Source organism: Melanotaenia boesemani, chromosome 4 (genome assembly GCF_017639745.1).
Source record: "Melanotaenia boesemani isolate fMelBoe1 chromosome 4, fMelBoe1.pri, whole genome shotgun sequence".
NCBI lineage: Eukaryota > Metazoa > Chordata > Actinopteri > Atheriniformes > Melanotaeniidae > Melanotaenia > Melanotaenia boesemani.
In genome coordinates, this window is record NC_055685.1 from 32,134,430 (window position 1) to 32,154,987 (window position 20,558).

At 39.2% G+C, this 20,558-nt stretch overlaps 1 protein-coding gene across 2 annotated transcripts in view; it reads left to right on the forward strand.

Moving 5' to 3' along the window:
* Positions 1-1,289: 1,289 nt before the first annotated feature.
* grk4 (G protein-coupled receptor kinase 4) overlaps positions 1,290-20,558 on the forward strand; it is a 63,544-nt gene continuing 44,275 nt past the window's right edge. For both annotated transcript variants that reach the window (XM_041982938.1, XM_041982936.1), the window contains exon 1: positions 1,290-1,634. In XM_041982938.1, the coding sequence (XP_041838872.1) occupies positions 1,583-1,634 (52 nt within the window). In that variant the 5' untranslated portion in view covers positions 1,290-1,582. The remainder of the gene's footprint in view (positions 1,635-20,558) is intronic.

A 20,558-nucleotide genomic window follows, 5' to 3' on the forward strand; every position in this document is an offset into this window, starting at 1 on the left:
ATCAAGAAGATTGCAGATACTAAGACTGGCTTAAGAACTGTCCAACACTTTATTTTAAACTGCAAGGATAGTTTTGGAAGAATTATCTTCCAGGATGAAATGTGGTGTAAAAAAAATAAAATCCTGAATTATGGTCATTGGCGATCATTTAAACATTTAGTGAAATCAAATCTGACAAAAAACAAATAAAACAAACAAACAAACAAACAAAACAACTGTAGAACTCAGGGCTATGTTTAATAGTGAAAGTAAGAACATTTCCACATGCACAATGTGAAAGGAACTCAAGGGATTGGGACTGAACAGCTGTGTAGCCATGATGAAACTACTAATCAGTGGGAAAATTGCAGAAAAAGGCTTCAGTTTGCTAGGGAGCATAAAGATTGGACTCTGGACCAATGGAAGAAGGTCCATGTGGTCTGATGAGTCCGGATTTACCCTGTTCCAGAATAATGGGAGCATCAGGGTAAGAAGAGAGGCAGAAGAAGTGATGCAGCCATCATGCCTAGTATTTACTGTACAAGCCTATGGGGACAGCCTATGATCTGGGGTTGTTGCAGCTGGTCAGGTCTAGGTTCAGGTCTAGAATTAGGTCAAGATTCAGGTCTAGGTTTGGCAACATTAAGTGTCCAAAGTATGAGGTCAGCTGACTACCTGAATATACTGAATGAACTGGTTATTCCATTAGTAGATTTTTTTCTAACCTGGTGGCATGGGTTTATTCCAAGATGATAATTTCAGGATTAATTGGGCTCAGATTGTGAAAGAGCGGTTCAGGGGGCATGATACATTATTTTCACACATGGATTGACCACCACAGAGACCAGACCTGAACATCATTGCGAATCTTTGGGATGTGCTGGAGAAGGCTATGCGCAGTGGTTGGCTCTCCCATCGTCAGTACAAGATCTTGGTGAAAATTAATGCAACACTGGATGGAAATTAATCTGGTGACATTGCAGAAGCTTACTGAAACAATACCACAGCGAATGCTGCTGTAATCAAGGTTAAAGGGAGTCCAACAAAATATGTGAGTGTGTAACCCTTCTTTTTTGGTGGTTTTCTAGTATTTCTGATTCATATTTTAGGCTTGCAGATGTACTTGTAGATTTGATTTGTACCTGTAGGGCTACTTGTTGCTAAGCTTACAAACTTATGTCCCTATCCTACCTCCACAGACTTGAGTCTCGGATATGCAAGCACGCAGTGGTTGTAAAATGATCCCTCCTACTCTCCCTTGTTCACTGTGCAGAGGAGGGGCCGAGAGAGAGGAGGAGGACGAGGAAGAAGAGGAGGAGGGCAACGAAGCAGGAAGGAAAGCAAGCGGAGAGGGAAGGGAGGGAGGCTGTGAATGCTAACAAGCTCCGTTGTAACCATATAGCTCCGTTGTTAAGGTTTGACAAAACATCTTGCAATGGAGAGAAACGCCGACTACTATTGAAGACCTACTATGCGCCAGTGCCACCTTCAGCCAGTGCGCGTGCAGCAGCCAAACCGTGGTCGGCACGTTTGATCAGTAAAAACCGTCTTTTTTTCCGCTGAGTGAAATGTATCGCGACTGTTCGGGATTCACATTCTGACAATGGAGATTGAAAATATCGTGGCCAACACGGTTCTCCTGAAGGCGAGGGAAGGTAAGTTCATTTAAATACAGCCCAAAGAAAAGAATTAAACCGCATTTCATTTTTCCTCCTCCCCCCTTCTCATCGACATGGCTTCAGTCGAGCCAGAGCTTTGGGTAGTCCTCCTTGGGATTTATGTCTTCGCTGTCTCTCATCACTGCGCAGTACTCTGTCTCCAGGCAAACACCAAACATCCTCAGATGAAATCTAGTGTGTGTGCATTGACGACATTTCCCAGGCAGGTTTAACATAAGACCCAAGAAGGCTGGAGATGAACAACGCAGGGAGTGTTTGCTGCATCGCTCAGATGGCAGCTTTGCATTAGAGGCTGTCGAGCAATATTTTCTCTTTTTTTCGCCACACAAGCGCCAGTGGTTCAGTGGGTATTTACGATGACATAACAAGATATTTAATGGTGCCCCTATTAGGCTGAATAGAAATATAGCTGCACGGGCTGGCGTAGGGTTGTGCCTGCTTTAGGCTACCTGTCGTCGTCTTTTAAATGCTAATTATGAGGGTGAAGTGAACGTGAGGCGTTTGACGCAGAAGTATGCCGCTGCACTGCTGTTTTGGCTGCTGATGAGGAGGAAGGAATAATATAGCGGGGGGCTTTCATGCAGTGGAGGGGGTACCCCGGCGGCCAAGGCGCTGCAGCCCAGAGATGTGCACGCTGCTCAGTGGGCCGGTGATCCCGCAGCAGCTCACCTGGAGGCGAGTATCCATCTGTTTTTCCAGGAGGTGGCAGAGCAGGGAGGCTACCTCTGTAGTCGGTGAGTGGGCGCAGGGTGGGTGTGCGATAGCAACCGCTAAGAGAGGGGGGGAAATATGGAATTACTGCACGATTATTCTTTTCTAAACCGACTGGACACAAGCAGAGAATATTTCGCCATTTGGTTAATTTTATTAGACATAGACGGGGTCGCGTTTCAGTGAGCAGGGGCCTTATTGCTTATGTTGCTCATTTTAATAAAGAGCCTTTTTTAAATTTTATTTTGGGACCAAATATAGTGAAATATCCTACTCACGTCACTGTGGAAGCATTTTTCCATACCTACCTACATTGCCATCAGGTTATTTGTACACAAATGCGTTTATCAGCAGAGGCTCCAAAAGGCCCTTGGTGATAAATATGAATGTAAACAGACGTTGGAAAGAGCATTGTCTCCATATGTGATCCAGCAAAACAGCATATACATAAAACACTTATTAATGCGTCAAGATTTATTAAAAAATTGTTTGACAGGTCATTTTTTTAGTTAACTGGATTTTTGTAGAGATTTACAATTTCATGCGACAAAAATGAAGCCTGCTCAATAGATCTAGTTCAGTACTGTGCAAAAGTCTTCAGCCACCCATTATTTCTTTATTTATTGCCCTGAAAATGGGAACTAGGTGCTGTGATTTATTGACAGATGTGCAAACATAAATAGAAATAGAGTATATGAGGTATAAAAACAATGTTAGTACTACTCTGCTAGCCAGAAAGACCACCTTTTATTCTTCAACTCATTCTGAACCTTCTAGACAATCTTTCTTGCGAGGTCTTTAAGAAGTCTTCAGGAACAGTTCTTCAGACTTGTTGAAGAACTTTCCAAAGCTATTTTTTTGATGTTACTGCCATTTGTTCCGTTCTCTGTCCAGGTGACTCCCCACTTCTTCAATAATGTTGAGGTTCAGGATCTGGGGAGGAATTATTCCTCCATCAGACCTGTTGCCACTGATTTTCACTCCAGTTTTTGTGTCTTTTAACATACTTAAGCCTTTTCTTCCCATTTCCCTTCCTTTAAATATTGCTTCTTGACTTCCACCGTCCATGGAGACCATTTCTGATGAGGCTTCAGTGAACATGCGCCATGTTTTTGGCTATTAACTTTTTTGAAATCATCTTTCTGGTGCAAAAATATTTATTTCTGCCATTCTGTGTTATCTTTGACCCTTTTTTTTCTTTAGCATCATTTAGAAATGGGAACAAATTTATCTGTCTTAGCGACAGTTTGTCAGTAACAAAGGGTCTTAAGATAACATTAAAACCTGAACCAGTGTTGTGTAGCAAACAAACAACACATTCCTTTTGAAATGGTCAGGGAGAAGCACTGACAATGAGTAAAAAAGCAGGTAGTATCCAAAAGGAAAAATACTGAACAACCCTTAGAAAGCCTTGAGAATTGTTGCTAAAGATCGCTTTAAAAGATTACAAAAAAGTCTGGCAACTTAAAAAAAAACTAACAAACATTGAATTGACTACTCACTGTGTTAATTATTACTTGGAACACCTAACAAGTCCCAGTTAACATATTTTAACTTGCACAAGACAGGAATTACATCATAAATCTTCTTGCCAGTTACCAGATGTGTGTATCAGCTGTCAAAAGGTTTGTCACATTGTTTCCTGTCAACAGTTAAAGAGCAAACTCCACTTTTTAAACACAAAATAGTGTCATTAGGCAAACCAGCCTTTTTGTAACTCCCAGGCTTTCTAGTTCAGGATAAAGGATCTTAGAATGCTAGTTGTAAGCTTTTGCACACAAACATATTTTATTTATGTTCTACATCACACAATTGAAACTGCATGTCGGGAAGTGCCTAGAAAACGGTCTGTTACCTGTTCCTGTGAAAGTGGGTGGCCAGAGTAAGCAGCTCTGGGTGTGCCCAGTCTGCCACAGCTGAAATGACACACGCCAAAGGAAGTGGTTGGAGATGACACCGCTCTCATTGTTACTTCTCCCTGCCTTTGTGAGTTTCACACATGCGTTTTGTATGACGTATATAAAGGGAAAAGAGAGCTAAAATTACAGTATTTAGGTATGAAGCACAGTGAGTGGAGTACTTGACAGTTGCATAATATGTCAGTCTTCTAGTTTTGAAGGAAATTTCTGCTAAAGCATATGTTTCAGAAGTAGTGTTTTGTTAGTATGATCTTAGTTTAGTAGATTTAAAAACATATTGACAGTTTATCAGTGACTTCCACACAGTTTAGTGTCATAATTTCTTTACAAACAATAATAAATGTAGTCATGGATAGCTACCCATATTTAATATTTCCCTGTAAACAACCAAATGCAATATATGACATCTGAGAAGACGGGTAAAATTGGACCATTAATAGGCTAAAACTCAAAGAAAATTTGTGGGAGCTTTTGAATCTGGTGTTTTCATAATTTGTCTTGCAGACTCCACTGTTCAAAACACTTTGTAGTACCTGAGTTGGCAGAATAGCCGGTCAAAGTGCCATAGTGGAGCAGGTGGTTGTGTAAAGTGTGTTTAAAAAAAAAAAAAAAAAAAAAAAATGTTTACTCTTCAGCTCTGAAACCACAGCAGCCCAATTACATTTATTTGTAATAATCATCCTGGAAGGACGTTCTGTAAACTGGTTTTATTTATAGAGATGAACAGTTTATATAAAACAGTAATCAGGTTTTATCAACGCGTTGGTGTGTTGCTTTAATTGAACATTACAGTTGTTTCTTGGTTAGGAAATTTTCATGCAAGCTTCATTAAGAAGAAGGAAAAAAAAAAAAAAGCTTGGAAAAGTAAACAGATGCTAATTCCAATACCAATGAAGAAGCAAAGAGGAACTGATAAGGGAAAAATCCAACATTGTAAAGCCTTTGCAAACAGCTGCAGTTTAACACGAAGCATATTTTTGAACTAAGAGTTCTTTTATATTTACAGTATTAGTTCTAGACATAACTACAAAAATCATCTACAAATAGTTGTTCAGAGTGCTTTAAAAAGTAGTTTAAGGAACTGAGTCTGAAGTTTTTGCAAAGCTTAAACTGAGCACTCTGACCCAAGGTGTCAGAAATGGGTGACATGGGTTACCAATGAATCTCCTCTGCTTTTGTCTTACTCTGAACTTAACATTTCACTGAATATCCCTTAAAGAGCTGATTTTCACATCCTGCATTCAGCTGGAAGTTTAAAGGTGTATTCATCTACTGGTCTTCTACACTCGGTACTGTTGGGGACTCCGTTTTGAATAACGTTCCCCTCATTGCCTGAGGCAGGGCCGCATCTAGAGTTAGTAGAAGAGACAACAACATGAACAACGAACGAGAGAACTCGCTCATCTGGTGGTTAATGCAGGACACCATCAGAGCTACATCAGATCCTACCAGTCTTTGGTTGACCATGTTTTTAACGGAACTTTTAAAGTGTTGTTACTCTACATTGTGAGATGTTTCTCCCGACTATCGTTGTGTACGAACAATATATTTTGGTTGTGTTTACCCACAATTCCCTTTGTGTTGTAGTCCGCTTCCTGCGTTTGCTTCACTTAAAAAAAAATAAAAAATAAAAAAAAAGCGAACCCAGAACTTTTAGTGGGACCAGAGCTGGTTTCTGTGGGCTGAGCAGAGTATAGTTGTGCTTTCACACCTCCCCAAATGATCCAGACTTTCAGAACTAATGAACTAGGATTCAGATTAGAAGTGCTGATCTGGGCATTCACATTGGCACAGTTTGGTCTGCTTTAAGCTAAACCTGGTCGGCTTCCACGGATAGTACGGTTCATTTGGAGCGATGTGGATGCTCATTCATACTATTTTCCTGGCCAAAGAAGGGAACTCTGATTTGCTTGAAGACCAGGGGATTCGGTTCAGTTCCAAGTTCACCCTGTTGTATTTTGCTTGCAGTGTGAAAGCAAACAGTGACCCGAAGAGATCAAGAGCGAACGTGCTTATCAGCTTGCTGCTTCTCCTGCTTCTTAGACTGGAGAGATTCTGGTAAAAACCGGATTAGGTTTGATCACCAAAGTAAAAACAGAAACCAAGACAAGACAAAGACAGCATGAATTGATTGTTGCTCCATTGTTTACTTGCAGTAAAAGAGCCGACTGAAGAGGAATGATTTCTGTTTTTCGGTCCTGGCCAATCGATGAGCTGGTTTTTCTTCTTCCTCTTGGGTTTGTTTTTTTTCTTGGCCAGTGGTCATTTCAGGGCATATCGCCCCTACTGAGCAGTTATAACTGCGTGATGTTGTCCAGGTGCTTTGGTCTACTTGTTTTATATGCAGTGTAAAAGCAAACCAAGCCAAAGGTGTAAAATTTCTCAGAATTCCCTGTCCAATTAAACCGACTCCCCAGATTTGCCGGGTGTGAATGCACCCTTAGAAAAAGTTGCATCTCTGTTTTAGACACAAAACAGCTTTGACTCATATACATTGTGGTACATTTAAGTTGAACTGTTGTTTGATTTTGTTATTTTAGGTTTTATTGTTTGTGTAGAAAATGGTTTGTATGTTGACACAAAACCTGTTCTGTTAGCAAATGAAAAGAAAGAAAGGGATAACAATTCCACATTAAGTACATTACCAAATGAAGTGTTGAGCCACTGTTTGTTCCTTTTATATATCGGCAGTAAAATGGGAACTACAGTAGGTGCAGCGATTTATTCATTGTAAACATACATAGAAATACAGTAAATGAAAGTAGAAAACTTAGTTAGAAATCTCTAACAAGCTTGAAAGTCAATATTTAGTATGACCACCTTCTTAGACAAGCTTTCTTTTAAATTTTTTTTGTAGTCTTTAGGAATAGTTCTCCAGGCTTCCTTGAAGGACCTTCCAAATCACTTCTTTGGTAGTTACTGTAAATGTTCTGTTCTCTGCTAACACGATCTCACACTGCTTCAGTAATATTGAGGTCTATCCTCTGAAGAGGATTCATTGCTCCATCAGCCTTGTTTAAGCTGATTTTTAATCCAGGTTCTGTGTCATTCCTGTGCGAAGAACATTTCTGAGGCTTCGGCCAACAGTAGATCAACTTAAGATCAACTGTGACCCATATCTGATCTTGTCATGTCGCGTTTCATCTGACCTTTACGTCATTGAAGTGAGACAGACGTCACAATTCTGTGTCGGAGGAGGTGGGACACAGTAAAGTCGAATGTAAACAATAGATGGAACAATGCTATAGGAGTAACTGAGACTGTTAACCATCTTGCACATGTCAGTTTACACAGCCGAGCATATGGAGCTGCAGAATAACACAAATGACAATAACATTTAATTTAATATAACAATTGTGATGCTTCTGTAAGAGTAGGTGAGTGTGAACGACTACGAGAGTCTGTAATCTCTTTTTTATGTCTTGAGAGAGTTTCGGGTATGAGTGCTTGTCACTGTGCAAAGAAAAAATTCTTACAGATGCTGGTAGTTGTGGAGAAGGTCTTCAAAATGATCCATTTGTTTACGTCAGACATAACATGTTCATGCTTTTGTTCCCATAACGCCTCTAGTGTTCAAATCAATATTGCAACTCAACCATGCACACTTTACCTCACAAGTGGCCTACATGCCAAAGAAATGCTTTGAACGCGTGGAAACCATGATATGTACGCGGACGTGCCCCACACAGCAAGCATATCCCAGCCTTAAGGGAGCATTCACATCAGCGTTTTTGATTCAAATCCTAGTCCTTTTGCTTGGAATGTGGTGAATGTGCAAACAAATTCTGATTAAAATCAAAGAAGCGGACTTGGTCCGCCTACAAACGCAGGTCCCAGTCCGCTTTGAGATGAACAAATACAGATGCATTGTGGTCTCAGCGCACAACATCGAGGATAAGACACCGAACCCCTAATTGCTCCTGATGGGTCGTGGTTGAGCGCCTTGCATGGCAGCTTCTGCCATCAGTATCTGAATAAGTGTGTGAACGGGTGCCTGGTTTTGTGCGTGGATATTTTTTTCCCCGTGCTCCATGTAGTTTGTGGTAAATATTTATATGTCTAATCTAGATGCATTAAAAGATCAAGGACTGCAGTGCGGGCCCCACACGCACAACTCACTTAACCATGCAAGTATAATCTATTCAGATGGTATGTGATGCATTAAAATAAGCGTGGCATGGAGAGCAGAAACATCCCCGGTCAGAGGACCCAAGCAGAAAAATTGTGCATATATATATATATATATATATATATATATATATATATATATATATATATATATATATAAAATAAAGTCTTGTTTACTTTTTGCCTGAACAAACATCAGCATGAGCCACAAAAGTCCAGTATTGGTTTGAATCTACTGGTAATTATAAAATGTCATTTTTGTACTTTTAATTAATTAGAAATCAGCTGCACTTGCTGCACCGCAGCCATAAAAGTGCTCCAGGCTAAGAGAAGAAAATTTTAATTCAGACCTGATTAAAATGGATGTCTTTTGTCACTGACTTTGATCTCCGCTCCGAGCATTCACGCTTTAGAAATCTGTTGGTGCTAACAGGTAATGAAATTGTCCAAAGGGCAGCAAAGAATTGGATGTCATGGAGCCGAGTTATTATCCTTTAATACAAACATGAATTCTCTGACATGAACATGTGTTAATGGTGCTCTACAGTCCCATGTGTTTTTGAACTGTGAACCGTGACTGAATGAGAAGTGTTTGTTTTAATTTTTATATCTTCTTGGATGAAATGCAATCACTAAATCTATGCTGTGATTATTTTTTATTCATTGCAGCTGTCTTTATAAAACGAGGAAATGTGGTCAGTCCAATGCGCACATACCTTTCATAAACCCAAGAAACTTTAATCTTATAATCCTTCTCCAAAACTTTCTGCCTCTCGTAATGCGAAGCTTTTATGTTTATAGACGCACAGTGCAGGTTTAAGTGGACACACCTCTGCTGTTGATGTTACTAACCTCCTTTGTATTATCTGTCTCCTCACCACCAGCCTTCAAATTGCAGGCTAGCAGGGCTTTCAGACCACTTGTGAGTGGCTAACGTCACGTTCCTCTGTGACGTTAGCCAGCGTAGCTTTATTAGCTTTGTGGTTGTAGCTGGGCAAACACTTGTTGTCATCACTCTGGGGTGTTTCCTTCAGCTGAGACTCATAAAACACATTGCTTTGTGACTGTCCCTTGATGTGGGACTCAATTTACATTTATGAGACCCACAAATGGGCCATGCGGAGTGTGAGATGCAGTGTGTTGCATGCTCGGCTCTGCTGCATGGCAGCGGCAACAACGTGTAGCTGGGCGGCTACTTGGATGTTCATTAACAGTTTTTTGGCTAGTTGGTTAAGCATGAAGAGGCACTTTTTTTCTTTTTTGTTATATTCTTCCTACAAGAGTTTAAAAGTTAAAATGAAAACTCAAAGAAGTCTTGTGGCAAGTGTTTTAAATGTTAAGTGGGCATCTGCCCTTGATAAATGCTGAGTCCTGCCTTCAATATGACCCGATGTCTTGTCTTATCGAAGATAACGTCAAGGTGTAAGAAGTGCTGTGTGTTCTACTCTCAAGGCTCAGTACCGGAAAAGCTGATTTTGTTGACCGTGAAATTAACCAGCAGGCCCTCCATCTGTAAATAACTTAAAGTTGATCAACCTTTTCGGTTTGCCCTCTTAAACACACAGAGTCACGCAGTGTCTTGCTTAAGTTTAGTCTCACCACGTTCCCTTCCTGGCTTTTCCTCCCCCGTCTCCTCTAAGACGCTGCGAAAACAAGGGTCATTTTTCAAGTACATCTTGGCTCTGTTTAATGGAATATGTCGAACACGGAGAGATGGGGCAGAGGAAGGAAAGGTCTTACAAAACACCACAGCATGCTGCTGGAATGAGCATGTTTATGTGTAAGGTGTGTGTGCATGTGAGGTTGTCTTTTCTGCTCATGTGAAAAACTATATGTCCTACCTCATGTGATTTCCACAGCCTTGTTCGTTTGTTGTTGTCGTGTCCTGGTATTCACTCGGATGTCGAAATGTTCTCAGTTTTGCACGTGACCTGGGTTTTCTCTCTCCCTCTGCCATATGGCAGGAAAGAGAAAGTCTGGCTATAAAGAATTAATGAAGGCATAATGAGAGGAGAACCGTTTTTATATGGGGAAGGGCAGTAAGAACGAGGTAAGGATTAGAAGAGAGCAAAGCTGCCTGGTATTCACATTTTCTGTTCTCCTCTTAGTGTCTCTCTGAAAATGTACAGATGGAGCACCTACTGCAAACACTGCGTCTTTGCTTTGAATACGTAATGTAAATGCTTGCAGTTAATTTTTCTGCTACTGGTGGCTGATGGCTACCCCATCCAGTCGCATGCTGTATGGGAGAGTGACTGACTGGAAAAGTAAAAGGCCATTGATGTATCATGGCCCTGCTCCATTGTGCCCATGTGCGTGTGCATGCACATATTACAATGGGTTTAAACTATGAGTGACCCTCTCTCATTTCCTACCATTTAAGTCATGTTTTTGGGAGAGTACCTCTCCACTTAGGTTGATGCCACAAGGTGGAGATCAAATCAGAGTAGCTGGTACCAGATAGACTGTGATTACCTTGGAAAAAAAAATCAGTAAACATTGTTAGATATGTTTTTATAGACTTGCAATACTTGTTCATACCACAGCTTGCTTTGGCAGGACTGAAGGAATTAAACTCCATGTAAGTGTGTAACCTGATGGCCCCAAAGCATGTTGTGTTAAGATGTAAAAACTTGCCGCTTGCTGCTGTGGTTGGTCTGTCACTGTCACAGGCGAGCCAGATTTTCTGGCCTTGTGGCCGTTATTCTCAGTGTCAGTGTGCGACATGTGTTTATCAGATGGATGAGCAGCTTCTCCCACATGGTGAAAGAAGATAAAGACGGGTTTGAAAGATGGCAGTGCTGCTCAAAGTTCATGAGAATTTCTTTTTGTTGTTGTTCTTTGATATTTGTTTTTTCTTCGGAATTACAAAATATGCTTTGAATGGCACACTGTTAGCTATTTCATGAGATACAAAAAATATTTGTAATTTTAATCTAGTTTTATTCTATAAGTAACTCACTTAATTATGTTTTTTGTGTGCTGCTGTTTGAAATATTATCAATCCACATGTGGTTTTATCTGATTGAAGACTTCCATTTCTAAGTCATAAAGAAGTTAATCATTAGTTCATGTCCTTCTTTGTATTTAACTTAAAGTTTAGGATAAGAAATAAGTTTTAGACTTGTCTTAGTAAACCATTTTATTAGAACAAGTCTGGCTTCCACTTGAGATGCAAGAAAGAGCAGAGGGGGGAGTCAGTGAAGATATTTTGGATGGCGTTGAAGCCACGAGCTTGTGAAAGCAGCCACTGATCTCAGGGTCAGAGACAAAGCAGAGACGGAGGACACTGTGACTGTACATTCGCTAATGGGGTCATAATTCACTTCAGACAGTGAGATGCAAACAAACAAGACCTTCATGAAGAATACATGCAGTAAAATCACTGACGCTTTGTTTGTGTTTTACATGTTTTGCTTTTTTTTTTTAAATGCATGCAACTGGCTGGACTTGCACATGGAGGAAACATAAGAAAATACACATGAAATGAAAAAGAAAGCAGTGATGGTACATCTCTGATGTAAGAAATGCAGCAAATTAGGTTGTTGTAATGGAAAATTATTGTCACAAAAGTTTATTACATAGTAAAAAAACAAAACAAAAACAGAAAAAAACCCTTTCTCATTAGATGCACTTGTGTCCCGTTATAAGCTGACTCACTGTTGGCTTTTGTTAGCAAGGATTTAGTTAGATCATCTGTTTGTCCATGGCAAGCGCAGGCCGCTTATGTGTCATTTGTGTTGGACAGTTGACAGTGGCGAGTGACAGGAAACATGGAATTATTAAAAGTTGGAATGGGTGATATGAGGCAGTTGTGGCCAGTCTAACTCAAACCAGAGACACTGATGATATGTCACGCGTCTTATTTCTGTGTGACCAGGATGACTCTATCCATCTGTTAATCTTTCATGGAAGGGAATGGGCATCCTCATTGTCAAGCAACATGTCTCATATTTTGTCTCCAGCTTTTAACTTTTTGAGTCTTGTCATTAGCACACTTTCAGCAGCTGATCCCAAGACTTGAGGTGATCTCAGCGCTGGCCGAATGAGCAGAACTGCTCTGATGCTGGTGTTTATGGAGGGACCTGTTCTCTTGGAGGGGAGAACCAAAGTTAAATAAATACTTGCTTCGTCCTGTCTGCATTAACGGCCTGCACACATGGCCTTGACGTCAGAGTGACATTAAACAGGGTGGGGTGACCCAGTCGACTTTGACAGGCACATATGCTCATGCACACTCACTCTTCCACAGCTTGCTATTAAAAATCTCTTTTCTCCTCTTAATCTCTCTGTCTTGCCATTTTCCTCAGTTTGTTCATGTCTTTTCCTTCTCTCCCCCCCCCCCCCCCCCCCCCCCCCCCCTTTTTTTTTTTCTTTTTACCTCAAATGTAGATGTCATGCTTCATCCAGGTTCAACAATTTATTTCTTGCAGAGCTGTTTTTTCTCCATGTGTATCCACAGCTTGCTGCTTTGAAATAAGCGGCCAGGTGTAGTCAGTCATCTTCACATACCACGCGCCTCGACCTATGAAGGGTTTACTGCTCTCTCTTTTTGTGTTCGCTTTTCTTGCAACAACAGTACATTTTTTGTGTGCTTACTTGTCTGCTTTTGTAAACGTGCATGCCCTGCAGCCTCAGAACAGGTCTTTCAGCATACCTGTCTTCCCTAACAGGAGAGCAGTGGGATATTTTAAACTTCTTCTTTGCTGCTTACTTTTTTTTTCCCCCAGCCTTTTTCTGTTAAAATAGATTCTTATAGCTTGAAGTTGGCTCTCACTATCATAAAAAATTATTTTGGCAATAAAATATATGATTAAATCAGCTTTTTCTGTTCTTTTTTTGTTTTTTTAATGCAAATTTTTTTTTAGCAAATTAAAATAATAAAAAATCTTGTTTTTCTCTTCTTCAAAATACAAAAAATAGTGCCATTAGTGCTTTTGACAACCGTTTTGCGTTCTTTTTTTTGATAAATACTTTGACTTATTGGCCCGTCTTTTAATGTTTTAGTAAAAAATAAGTCCATACCTGTGTTATGTCTGGTTTTGCAAATGAATGCATGATGTTAATGTCAAGAAATGCTTGTCAAGTAACAGTTGGTCCAACATAAGTAGGTGAGTGCCTGGAGAAAAACAGTTGATGGCACTTATTCTCCACTTGGGTGCCATTAAACGCTAGCAGAGGCATTAAGATGATGCCATTACAAGGGTGGAAGTTAAAACTCAAATGGTGGAAAATGAAGCAGAAATGGTTATGGAAAAAAATACTTATTTCATGCAGCTTTTTTAACTCTCTTTGATGGAGACAAAACTATGTAAAATGATCATTGACAACACAAATAATCAGACTTGGAGGCATTTAAGGTGACTGAGTACTGATGGTTGTTTCAAGCATCATTTTGAAACGTGTGACTTATGTTGCATAAAATGAAGCATGAACAGTTTTTTTTTTTTTTTTTTTTAAATCAAAGTTTATTTCTTCCAACAATTCCCAAGTTTACCAAAGTCTTTTACATCATAAAAACAAATGAATACAAAATATCAAAGAAAGTGTTAGAGGTATGAAACACATTGAAGGAAAGTACTAAAAGTCAAAGGCCTTTCTAAATAAATAGATCTTGAGTTTGGCTTTAAATAGAGGCCAGTCAGTGAGGGAGCGTAACTCTTGGGGAAGAATATTCCAGAATTATGGACTTACCTCTGAAAAAGACTGGGAAGGCACTGATGACCTTCTCCAGATCACTGTGGCTGAGGAATAGCTTTACTTTGGACAACAGGCGAAACTGAAAAAAACACTTATTTTCACAACAGAATCAACCTGTTTGTCCAGTTTCAAAAAACAATCCAGTTTCACCCCTAGATTTTTTTTACACCTGATTGAAGTGGTACCTTTTTAGAGAGAAGAGTGTGTGGAGTGGCGATAAATATGCTTGTGTACGTTAGTAGGATGTTTTTTTTTGCCGATATCCGAACATTATGACCCCCCTTTATGTGTTAAAACTGTCACATGTTGGGACATCTGGTGTCTCTTGAACTTCAGGGCAGAGGATTTCCCCGTCAGACTGTGTGGTTTACGTCAGCGCTGTGTTATAAAATGATGGGACAAACAGCAATTCTTCTGCACAAAGATGGTGTGAATCTGCTGACTTTGAAGTTAGACGTGCATTTTTGCTTTGTGTTTCAGTCATATGTAATATTATGCCAAACTACACTATATTTCACTAGATATGATTAATATTTTTCTTCCATCTTTTTGGGTATGCAGTTTCAGGCTGGTTGACAGTTGTAAATGTACTTCTGTTGATTTTTAGATAATCATTTTTGTCACTTTTGATATTTATACAGTTGTAGAGGACAACTAAACACAGGCTTTATATTCTTCAATGTGAGATAAGATGACATATTAATTTGGCACTTGTAATTGTTACCAAACAAAGAGATTCAATTGGAAGGAAATGAGACTTTTAGTTCATCTATCCTAAATGTGAAAATATTTTTTTTTTCTGTGATCTAGCCCTGTGTGGCTCTGCTTTGTGAATGAATCAAAATCTCAGGAGTGTGAATCGAACCGCAGGGCGTTTAAACCCTGGGTTCACTTCACTTGTGTACAGATGAAAACCCAGATCTTTGGTAGGAGGGAGTCTCCATTAGGCCCTACACAGACTATGAAGTGGTTGTTTGTGGTAGTTGTGATCTGACCCAAGCACCAAGTGTTCTGTATTTTAGCTAAAAGGCTCCTTTCATTTCACATAATGATGTTTCATATGCCATCATTGTGCAATGTCTTGTAATCAGCCGAGTGACAACACTTTTCTCTGCTGCTGGTTCAGATGTGCATCAACTTCGAATAAACCCATATTCCACTTTTGTACTTTTAAAAATGAAATGACGGTGCACGAAGATGGCCTGTCGGTCCTCAGTTTTAAAAGGCAGTGGAAAAATGATATCTTTTTGTTTTCAAAGTAGTCTGAAAGGCTTTTTTCCCCACTTGTCTACAAACCTACTATCACCTGCAAACATCTGGTTTTAAGTGCAACAGAAAGTGTACATTCAAACCTACATCGTGTTACTCTGAAGTAGGTGCCGGTATTTATTGACTCAACATCCGGGTTTTCTGTGGTCATTTTCTTTAGAGATACTTGTCTGCTAATCGTAGCATCGCATATACAAACTTTATCCTTCTGTGCTGGGCTGATGTTCACAAACTAAACAAGGTCTTGTTGGTTTCATGTGAAACATGAACATTTTGTTTGCTGAATTGCTAATTTTTGCTTTTCCTTTCAGACTTGTTCAGAAGCACTTTTTGGTGCACAGCTGAGGTGAAATAAGTAAAGGCTTACGAAGCCTACTTCATACTCCTACTTCATGTTAAAACAACACTGGCTTGAGAGAGAGAGAGAGAGAGAGAGAGGTCTGCAGCTGGATTCCTCAGGGGAAATACTCAGAGTTCACAAACTTGTAAATGAGCTGTTGCTGTGAGAACACCCCGATAGCCTAATTATTTAAAATACTTAAATTGTCTTTGGAGGGCTTCTGTTGAGTTTAAGTTGACTGCTTACAAATCTATTAAATATGACAAAAAGGATGCGCAGTATATTTATAACATTGTGGTATTTGCACATTTAGATGTAGATCATACAGTAGAGTGCCAAATGGAAATTGAAAGGAAAAGAGAGATTGAGGTGGTCTACGGGGTCTGACAGGGGTGACAGTGTAGATGTGGGTGCACCTAACCATCAAGAGGCCCCACAAAGGATTCTTAAAATAGGCGGTGAAACAATTAATTTTTAATTTTACTCAGAAAAACAAAACAAGCTTAAAGTTGCAGATTTCAGAGCTCTTTCAGTCTGATCCTAACTCGTATAGTCTGAAATGTTAAATTTAATCAAAAAGAAAAATGATGAATTTGTTTTGAATTAAATTATACTGCCCGTCCTCCCCAAAAAGCCGCTACCTGGATTTAACTAAGTAAATGGGTAAGAGCCTTCTGTTGGAAAATAATTGCATGGGTGATTATCTTTCAGCTGTAGACAAGTATTTTAACCCCTTAAATAAGATGTGGGACGACATCTTGTTGTTGTGGAACTGATGCTAAAGAGGTAGTGCACCCAAAAATGTGTTTTTTGAGCTTTAAACAACACAGAATTACTTAATTGTGATGAAAACCACATATACTGTTGATAAAATTTGTAGCCCAAAGGTCGCTCTGTGGCGTAGGTGCTTAGTGAACCTCGGTTTGCATCTTGCCTGTGAGCTGAGCTGCTGTCTGTCAGTCATTTCTGCCTGTGTATCCCGCCCACTCTCCGTTACCTGATCACCCACACCTCTCTGAAATACCTGAAACCCTTGCAGTTTCAGGCATTTTTCAAATTTGGCAGTGGGTGGAGTCACAAAAGTAGGAGATGTAGTTACACTTTAATCTGTTTCAGAACGGTCAAATTATTGGCAGCAAGCAAAAAACCTCTACAGAGGTTGCAGAAACTACTAAACTTGGGTTAAGAACTGGACAATGCATTATTAGAACTGGAAGAGCAGTGCGGCTGTTAAATGAAAAGCTTATTCAAACTCAAATACACAGCAGACCAAAATGAAAAAAAAAAAAAAAAAAAAAGGAACAAGTTGAGAGCCAGACTAGTTCAATGTTTATTAAAGTTATTAAAATGACCTTATTGCACATATTGAACCTGGAGCTAACAGAGTCTGTAAGTTATTGCCTATAAAAGTATGTTAATCAGTAAATGAAAAATAAAATAAATAAAATCTATTGCCTTATTTCTTATGGCTCTGTGTGCATTTTTCAGAGTAATTTTAAGTGAAAACATTTTCTACAGGCAAACAGGCTACATATGAATTAATCATGATTAATCGCCATTTACAGCTTACTGTACTGTATCAGCAGAAAGAGCAAACCAATGCATACTTGGGTTTTGTGCTTTTTTTCTTTTACATTAGATGATCACTTTAGTTGTAATAATCAGTTAAATATTTCATAAAATCAAGACCTAAGAAACGATCTTTACCCGCCGCCGCGTAGCTGAAGTATGAACCCTGTCTACCAGCCAACTACTGTGTTTGAGAAGGTCCTGCCAAAAACAATACTGTGAGGTAAATGGGTGAATTATGAACCGCTAGTTTCTTCTTCCTCTTACTGGAGTGGATGTTAAAACACTCATTCTCCACAAGGGCGACGTCCATGGGTTTCTCCTTTAATGTTATCCTCAAATTCATCCATAGATCCACCCTGCTCATCTTTTCCATCTCGCCTCTCCATGTCCCGCCATCATAACAGAGCAATGATGGATGTATGGAGTTTCACATGCTGCACATGAATTAAAAATACTAACACAGTTAATTGCATAAATTAGTTATTGTCGTTAATGTGTTATTTTTGACAGCTCTAATATATATATGTCAGTGAAAGTTATTTAATATAGTATGGCTGCCAACCTGTGATGCCACAATACAAAAATAGATTAGTAATTTTACTGCCATCATAAACTGGTTCATATTCAACATTTTTTCTCATTTCAAAACTTTTAAAACTCTGGTGCCTAAAGCTTGAATGACTCTTCTACCATTGGAGTCTTTGTTTACTGTCTATATTCTTCTATCTGTCATGGTGCTTTGTTTCAAAGTGTCTCTTACGTTGTATTTTTTCATTACAGCCACACTCTGTCTACACAGAAGACACACAGCTTTGTTCTTTACATCTGCAAACATATTTTGTGTTTTTAAAGTCCACTTTTCCTTTAGCCATTTTTTTGGGTTTTTGACAGTTTACAAAGGTGAGTAGCTCCGTCAGGCTGCTAAAGAACGAGCAAGGTACACGCTCACGGGCCCCGTGATTGACATGCCAACGCACTGGCAGTGCATTGTGGGACTTGTAGTATTATGGTGGTGTGTGCACTCTTATCAGCGGGCCAGCTCTAATAGTGATTAGATATGATCACGCGAGACAGAAAATTCATTCATGGGCCAGATGTGGCCTGCAGGTCTTGAGCTTGACACATGTTTTAGAGACTGAGCAAGGTCCTCTGAAGAGTGCTGTGGTGCATCAAAGTCATAACTTCTATTCTGAGTGTTAACTGCCCAACACCGACCTTTGTGTGTATGACAGAGAGATAATCTGTAAATAATAAAGTTATGTTTAGCTAATATTTGACTGAGTTCTACTTTGTGTATGTGTGGGAAGAGGTGTGTGTGCCCTTTGATCTTTGAAGCTGTCAGCATTCTTCATCACAACGTCTAATAATGCATGGAGGTGACTGGTGAGATGAACCAGTTGCTTTTGGTCACACAAATCCAGTCCAATTTATTTATAGAGCACTTAAAACACAACAGTGTTGACCAAAGTGTTGAACAGTAAAACCAAGGCAAAGGTACGGCAAAGCAGGTTTATTTGCACAGCACATTTTGTCTACTAGACATTTCAGTGCTTTACGTAAAACATGGAAAGCAAGGTGCAGAAGGAACCTTAGAGTACATTAGAAACTGAATAAAGTTAAAGAATAAAGGAAATTAAATAGAAAGGGAACAGGCTCAAATGGAGAGAAACAGACAATAGAAATGATTAATATTATGCATGTTAATGGGAAATACATGATCACCATCACTTCTAGTGTAAATAAAATACATTCAGCAAGAAAAAAAACTGACGCAAATAAGAATTTTTGTGCCCCGATTTAACAAATCTAAGGTTTGGATCAGATTTTATGTTTTCTGACAGTTCAGAATTTCACAGATCACAGTTTCTGTGATCACAACGAATGATAAAGACACTGGCAGTTGTTAGGGGCAGAGAACTAAATGTTTAAATATTAACCTTAGGGATGTAAAGTAAACTAACCTTTAGAGCTTAACAGTCTCAGTAGTTGATACGATGTCAGCAAATCACACACACATATATATATATATATATATATATATATATATATATATATATATATATATATATAAATAATTTGGACCAGAACCATTGAGAGCCTTGTACACCAGCAGGAACATTTCAAAATCAGTTTCAAAGACTAAAATCAATTTATTTGTATACCACATTTCATGTACAGGCCAATTCAAAGTACTTTACATAAAACAAAAGCATTACAGCAGGGAGCAATAACAAGTGCATAAAAAAAAAAAACCCAAAAAACAAAAATAACAGAAAGCCAATGTAGAGATGTGACAACTGGAGTTTTACCCCCTTTTTTGTCTTTCTGCTGCTCATGTCCTTACATTCTGGATTAGTTGCAGTTGTCTTTATGATTTTTTATTTTTTGAGAGACTTGTGATACTCCATTACAAGTAGCCAACCAAAGAAGGGAACTTTGGTCTGCTTGAAAACCAGGCATCTCTGTTCACTTGGAAGTGAATCCTGGTGTGGTTTGCTTACTGTGTGAAGGGAAACCAGTGATTCAAAGAGAGGATGTGACGCATCGTCGTGCAACAGGCTGGATAGCTTGCTGCCTCTCCTGCTGCTCATACTGTACAGATTCTGGAGAAAATCATATTGGGTTTGAAAACCAAAGTAAAAACAGGAACCCCAAGACTGCTTTACCTTGGTGCTGCTCTGTTGTTGTGGTAAATGAACTGTTTTTGGTCCTGGCCAATGAATGAGCCAGATTTTCTTCTTTCTTGTTAGCCAGTGGTTGTTTCGTGGAATATCTCTCCCAGTGAGCAGTTGCTGTAACTGTGTGACGTTGTCCAGGTGGTTTGGTCCACTTGAGTAAAGTGCGGTGTAAAAGCAAACCAAAGAAAGGCAAATTATTTCTTTTTTTTTTTTAATCATGCTGAACCATCAGGCCATATTCTAGATATATTCTTCAGGTGGCAAAAGGCTGATTTGGTTACTGCTTTAATATGGCTGTTAAAATTTAGCTCAGAGTCCAAAAGGACACCAGGATTTCTGGCTCGATCCGTTTCTAACATTGCTTACTGAAGAGTACTAATATTTGTACTGTCATCTTTGTTTCCAAACACAGTAGTATCAGTTTTATATTTATTTAACTGAAAAAAAGTTAGGTACATCCATGTATTGATTTGACTTAGGCTCACACTGAAGCTTTGTATGCGACCTGAGTCCCCCTGGCGGTACAGTAATTTAGAGTCGTATATCATCAGTATAATTACAATTAGATATTTTAATTGTTTCC